Here is a 7,710-nt window from a genome sequence, read left to right as displayed (position 1 = left end):
ACTATACATTACCATTTCTAACACTTTTTTGCTTTTTATAATATTATATCCTGAGCTTATTCTATCTCTAAATATCTCGACAAACTGTTCACTGTCTACGTCATCTATCAGTATTAATACTTGTGATCAGGTCGTCCCTGACTTCTTTCTTTTAAGTTGGTCATTTCATAGGCCTCTAGTTTTTCCATGTGTTCTTAAAAAGAAAAATTTTTCCTTATTCGTTCGTGCATATGTAATTGCAGTGGGTGAGGTTACCAGTGAGTGTGTGTATATCTGTATATGTTTCTTACATTAGACGAGTTTATCCTTCTGATATCATTTATAACAATGAACAACAACAGATTCTCCTCCTCCCTCGTTCTCTTCCTCCTCGCCTCAAGCTCACAGAGCCATAAGCTACTCATACTGAGGAACCACATAGCAGGAAACACCTTGAATGTACTCATTACCCACGAGCCAATTACAGTACAATGAGCAAGGATAGACTATACATGCAACACACACACACACACACACACACACACACACACACACACACACACAAGCAGTCACCTGACCATGGTTAACCTTCAAGTGTGTCATCTGGGCGGGTGAAGGGAGGGAGGGACTAACTCTCTCTCTCTCTATAAATACGATGGAGCATCAGTCCTACCCAAACCAGTCTAGTGCTTCGCATCACACAGTAGACAACACAAGAGGTAATAGTGATGATACCAAGGCGTTGACCGCCACAGTTGTGTGTAGAGTCCGTAACATTATGAAATTGCCTTCATGTTCAGGATTGCCCCAGAACTGTCTCATCGTGCAAGTGACACCACGCAGCAGCAGCAGCAGCAGCAGCCATAATTGCCACGTCAGTAATTGGTCGCCAAAGGATCCGCCAAGCAAGCATTTATTGGCGCGTGTTTCACGATAAGTGGAATGAAGAATTGACGACCCTGTTTACTCTCCTCCTGCCCTTTACAGAGAATATATATATATATATATATATATATATATATATATATATATATATATATATATATATATATATATATATATATATATATATATATATATATATATATATATATATATATATATATATATTTATTTATTTATTATCCCTGGGGATAGGGGAGGAAGAATACTTCCCATGTATTCCCTGCGTGTCGTAGAAGGTGACTAAAAGGGGAGGGAGCGGGGGGCTGGAAATCCTCCCCTCCCAATTTTAATTTTCCAAAAGAAGGAACAGAGAAAGAGGCTAAGGGAGGATACTCCTTCTAAGGCTCAGTCCTCTGTTCTTAGTGCTACCTCGCTAACGTGGGAAATGCGAATATCTATGAAAATAACTATATATATATATATCTTCTTTCTTTCTTTTAAACTATTCGCCATTTCCCGAGTTAGCGAGGTAGCGTTAAGAACAGAGGACTGGGCCTTTTTTGGAATATCCTCACCTGGCCCCCTCTGTTCCTTCTTTTTGGAAAAAAAAAAAAAAAAACCGAGAGGGGAGGATTTCCAGCCCCCCGCTCCCTCCCCTTTCAGTCGCCTTCTACGACACGCAGGGAATACGTGGGAAGTATTCTTAATCCCCTATCCCCAGGGATAATATATATATATATATATATATATATATATATATATATATATATATATATATATATATATATATATATATATATATATATATATATATATTATGTATATATATATATATGTGTGTGTGTGTGTGTGTCTGTGTCTGTGTCTGTGTGTGCGTATGTATTCAAACTTATTTGACTGTATAACTTACTTGAATAGTCGATATCATTATCAACGAATGATATCTGTCACCTATTAAGGATAAATCTTGTTTTCAAACACACGCATGAAGGTATATCAGACCAGGTAAAGAAGCTGACACAAGTTATTGTTTCCAGATGATGGCCAGCCTTCGTGTGGTGGTGGTGGTGTTGGCTGTGGCGGCGGCTGTGGCGTTGGCTGACTCTGGCTACCAACCTCCACCCCCTCCCTGCTACCCGAAGACCGAGTATGTCACTCGCTACCAGACAAAACTCCAGGAGGTCAGTAGTTGGAAAGGGCTCGTCGGGAAGTGGGTTAAGGGATAAGATTCTGTGCCAAGTTTATTTAGTCTAACGTTTAAGGGACAGCATGCTTGGGCCACGTCCAGCAGGTCAGCACTAGGACAGGGGACAAGCGACAGCATACTGGGTCAGGTGCAGCAGGTCAACATTGAGACAGGGTTCAAGGGACAGCAGGTCAACGAGTCAAGGGACAGCATGCTGGGGCAGGTCCAGCAGGTCAAGTCTGGGGCAGGGTGAGGGGACAAGAGGCAGACGCAGACTCTGTATGTCAGTGTTGCAGAACTCTAGGTCTCTCATTCTGATATAAGAACTACAGGGCATCACCGAGAGAGGACGTAAGACGCGGTTCATTTGGAAGGGCTTCATGAATATAGGACGCGACTGCATAACAGTACAGCCGAATGTTAAGAAATTTCCAAATAGCTTGTGAATGGTAATGATGGTAATTGTATAAGATAAAATCAGATATTTGTGACAGTGTAGCCGATATTCCTTAATGACCTCCATCTCTCTGCTTCGTATTTGTATTATTCTTCCATCATTACAAGATAGTTTTGTATTCTATTTCAACATTTTAGTCATTTTTTATGAATTCGTCATTCCATATCTTGATTTTTGCTTCATTCCAGGTCCCGGTGTACACGACAGTCTACAAGACCCAGGTCGTCCCCACTACCCTCTACCACACCCAGTACCAGACCCAGTACGTCACCAAATACCAGACCCAGTACGTTCCCCAGTACGTCACAACGACTGCATACGAGACTCAAGTCAAGTACGTGACTCAGGTTCAAACGAAATACCAGACCCAGTACAAGACTCAGTACGTCACCACCACTCAGCTAGTACCAACCTACGTCACTGATACCCAGTATCAGACCCACTACGTAACCCAGACTCAGTACCAGACCAAGTACACGACTGTATACCAGCCTCATTACGTCACCACAACCCAGGTTCAGTACCAGACCCAATACAAGACCCAGGTGGTGCCTGAGTATGTCACGGTCACCAAGACCCAGCAGACCTACAAGACCGTCTGCCCCAAGCCTTCCTATGGCTACGGCTACTGAAAACCCGTCCATGCAGCAGACAGGGACATCCCTCAACGCTGAACTGATTTATAAAGTCTTAGATGTATATTTTTATTTATAACAATCCTTAAAACTCCTTATTGAGTAAAATGTCATAATTCATTTGTATGAACCTTCTTGGTTTCAGTTCATCCATGGTCTTCTATGTTGTCCAACTACTTGTCTTTGTAAAGTCGTGATTCTTGTACCATTTTTTCCATGATACCTTATAGATTAGTGTTGTAAAGTGTCTAATCTATGAAATAAAGTGAATGATATGATTACATCCTCAAACGGTCCTATATTAATGTATTTACTTATTATACTTTGACGCTGTCTCCTGCGTTAGGTAGGTAGCGCAAGGAAACAGACGAAAGAATGGCCCAACCCACCCACATACACAAGTATATACATAAACGCCAACACAGACACATACACATACCTATACATTTCAACGTATACATACATATACATACACAGACATATACATATATACACAAGTACATATTCATACATGCTACCTTCATCCATTCTAGCCGCCACCCCGCCAACCCCCCCCCCCTTCCCCCGCATGCGCGCGAGGTAGCGCCAGGAAACGACATCAAAGGCCACATTCGTTCACATTCAGTCTCTAGCTGCCAAGTGTAATGCACCGAAACCACAGCTCCCTTTCCAAATCCAGGACCCACAAAACTTTCCATGGTTTACCCAAGACGCTTCACATGCCCTGGTTCACTCCACTGACAGCACGTCGACCCTGGTATACCACATCTTTCCAATTCAATCTATTCCTTGCACGCCTTTCACCCTCCTGTATCTTTTTCACTCCATCCTTCCACCTCCAATTACGTCTCCTACTTCTCCTTATTCCCTCCACCTCTGACACACATATCCTCTTTGTCAATCTTTCTTCACTTATTCTCTCCATGTGACCAAACCATTTCAATACACCCTCTTCTGCTCTCTCAAACACACTGTTTTTATTACTACACATCTCTCTTACCCTTTCATTACTTATTCGATCAAACCACCTCACACAACATATTTTTCTCAAACATCTCATTTCCAACACATCCACCCTCCTCCGCTCAACGCTATCTATCGCCCATGCCTCACCACCATATAACAATGCTCAAACCACTATTCCTCCAAACATACCCATTTTTGCTCCCCGAGATAACGTTCTCGCATTCCACACATGTTCAACACTCAAAGAACCTTTGCCTCCCTCTCCCACCCTGTGACTCGCTTCCGATTTCATGGTTCCATCCACTGGAAAATCCACTCCCAGATAGCTAAAACACTTCACTTCCTCCAATTTTTCTCCATTCAAACTTACCTCCCAATTGACCTGTCCCTCAAATCTACTGTACCTAATAACTTTGTTCTTATTCATATTTACTCTCAGCTGTCTTCTTTCATACGCTTTACCAAACTCAGTCACCAACTTCTGCAGTTTCTCACCCGAATTAGCCACCAGCGCTGTATCATCAGCGAACAACAACTGACTCACTTCCCAAACCCTCTCATCCACAACAGACTGCATACTTGCCCCTCTTTCCAAAACTCTTGCATTCACTTCCCTAACAACCCCATCCATAAACAAATCAAACAACCATGGAGACATCACACATCCTTGTAGCAAACTGACACTCATTGGGAACCACTCACTTTCCTCTTCCTATTCGTATACATGCCTCACATCCTCCATAAAAACTTTTCACTGCTTCTAGCAACTTACCTCCCACACCATATATTCTTAATACCTTCCACAGAGCATCTCTATCAACTCTATCATATGCCTTCGCCAGATCCATAAATGCTACATACAAATCCATCTGCTTTTCTAAGTACTTCCCATATACATTCTTCAAAGCAAACTCCTGATCCACACATCCTCTACCATTTCTGAAACCACACTACTCCTCCCCAATCTGCTGCTCTGTACATGCCTTCACCCTCTCAATCAATACCCTCTACATAATTTCCCAGGAATACTCAACAAACTTATACCTCTGTAATTTGAACACTCACCTTTATCCCCTTTGCCTTTGTGCAATGGCACTATACAAGCATTCTACCAATACTCAGGCACTGCACCATGAACCATACATGCCTTGAGTATCCTCACCAACCAGTCAACAACACAGTCACCCTCTTGTTTTGATAAATTCCACTGCAATACCATCCAAACCCACCGCCTTGCCGGCTTTCATCTTCCGCAAAGCTTTCAAAACCTCTTATCTGTTTACCAAATCATTCTCCCTTAACCCTCTCACTTCGCACAACATCACGACCAAAACACCCTATATCTGCCACTCTATCATCAAACACATTCAACAAGCCTTCAAAATACTCACTCCATCTCCTTCTCACATCACCACTACTTGGTTTGCCTCCCAATTAGCCACCTCCACAGATGTTCCCATTTGTTTTCTTGTCTTACCTACTTTATTTACCTCCTTCCAAAACATCTTTTTATTCTCCCTAGAATTTAATGATACTCTCTCACCCAACTATCATCTGCCCTCTTTTTCACCTCTTGCACCTTTCTCTTAACCTCCTGCCTATTTCTTTTATACATCTCCCAGTTATTTCCACTATTTCCCTGCAAAAATCGTCCAAATGCCTCTCTACTCTTTAACTAATAATCTTACTTCTCCATCCTAACACTCACTACCCTTTCTCATCCGCCCACCTCCCACGCTTCTCATGCCACAAGTATCTTTTGCGCAAGCCAACACTGCTTCCCTAAATACATCCCATTCCTACCCCACTCCCCTTACATCCTTTGCTCTCACCTTTTGCATTCTGCACTCAGTCTCCCCTGGTACTTCCTCACACAAATTCCTTCCCAATCTCACTTACACTCACCAATCTCTTCACCAAAACGTTCTCTTGTTTTCTGAAAACCTCTACAAATCTTCACCTTCGCCCCAACAAGATAATGATCAGACATCCCTCCAGTTGCATCTCCCAGCACATTAACATCGAAGTCTCTTTTTCACACGCCTATCAATTAACACGTAATCCAATAACGCTCTCTGGCCATCTCTCCTACTTATATACGTATACTTATGTATACATCTCTTTTTAAACCAGGTATTACCAATCAGCACACATATATACAAGCTCTTCACCATTTCCATTTACAACACTGAACACCCCATGAACATCAATTATTTCCTGAACTGCCACATTACTCACCTCTGCATTTAAATCACCCACCACTGTAGCACAGTCTCGTGCATCAGAACTGCTAACACACTGACTCAACTGCTCACAAAAAACTTGCCTCTCATGACCTTTCTTCTCATGCCCAGATTGATAGGCACCAATAATCACCCATCTCTCTCCATCCACTTTCAGTTTTACCCGTATCAATCTAGAGTTTACTTTCTTACAATCTATCACATACTCCCACAACTGTTTCAGGAGTAGTGCTACTCCTTCCTTTGCTCTTGTTCTTTCACCAACCCCTGACTTTACCCCCAAAACATTCTCAAACCACTCTTCCCCTTTACTCTTGAGCTTCGTTTCACTCAGAGCCAAAACATCCACATTCCTTTCGTACAAACATACTACTTACCTCTCCTTTTTTCTCATCTTGGTTACATCCACACACATTTAGACACCCCAATCTGAGCCTTTGAGGAGGATGAGCACTCCTCGCGTGACTCCTTCTTCTGTTTCCCCTTTTAGAAAGTTAAAATACAAGGAGGGAAGGGTTTGCAGCCCCCGCTCCCGTCCCCTTTAGTCTCCTTCTACGGCACATGAGGAATGCGTGGGAAGTTTTCTTTCTCCCCTATCACCAGGAATAGAGGTAGAGGGGTGAGAGAGTATCATTTGATTTTAGGGAGAATATAAAGATGTTTTGGAAGGAGGTAAATAAAGTGTGTAAGACAAGGGAACAAATGGGAACATCAGTGAAGGGGCTAATAAGGAGGAGATAACAAGTAGTGGTGATGTGAGAAGGAGTTGGAGTGAGTATTTCGAAAGTTTGTTGAATGTGTTTGATGATAGAGTGGCAAATATAGGGTGTTTTGGTCGAGGTGGTGTGCAAAGTGAGTGGGTTAGGGAGAATGATATGCTAAACAGAAAAAGAGGTAGTAAAAGCTTTGCGGAAGATGAAAGCCGGCAAGGCAGCGGGTTTGGTTAGTATTGCAGCGGAATTCATTAAAAATGGGAGTGACTGTGTTCTTGACTGGTTGGTAAGGTTATCTAATGTATGAATGAATCATGGTGAGGTGTCTGAGGATTGGCGGAATGCTTGCATAGTGCCATTGTACAAAGGCAAAGGGGATATGAGTGAGTACTCAAATTACAGAGGTATAAGTTTGTTAAGTATTACTGGGAAATTATATGGGAGGGTATTGATTGAGAGGGCGAAGGCATATACAGAGCATCAGATTCGGGAAGAGCAGTGTGGTTTCAGAAGTGGTAGAGGATGTGTGGACCAGGTGATTGCTTTGAAGAATGTATGTGCGAAATACTTAGAAAAGCAAATGGATTTGTATGTAGCATTTATTGATCTGGAGAAGGCATATGATAGAGATGATAGAGATGCTCTG

General features: G+C 42.3%; 1 protein-coding gene across 1 annotated transcript; it reads left to right on the top strand.

Moving 5' to 3' along the window:
• Nucleotides 1-589: 589 nt before the first annotated feature.
• Nucleotides 590-3,420, top strand: LOC139752612 (uncharacterized). The gene is made up of 3 exons (XM_071668366.1): nucleotides 590-698; nucleotides 1,902-2,045; nucleotides 2,696-3,420. The coding sequence occupies exons 2-3, from the start codon at nucleotides 1,902-1,904 to the stop codon at nucleotides 3,137-3,139; spliced, it is 588 nt and encodes a 195-aa protein (XP_071524467.1). The 5' UTR covers nucleotides 590-698; the 3' UTR covers nucleotides 3,140-3,420.
• The last annotated feature ends 4,290 nt before the right edge of the window (nucleotides 3,421-7,710 follow it).

Source organism: Panulirus ornatus, chromosome 13 (assembly GCF_036320965.1).
Source record: "Panulirus ornatus isolate Po-2019 chromosome 13, ASM3632096v1, whole genome shotgun sequence".
NCBI lineage: Eukaryota > Metazoa > Arthropoda > Malacostraca > Decapoda > Palinuridae > Panulirus > Panulirus ornatus.
Note: the sequence above shows the minus strand (reverse complement) of the source record. Positions and strands in the feature narration are given on the sequence as shown.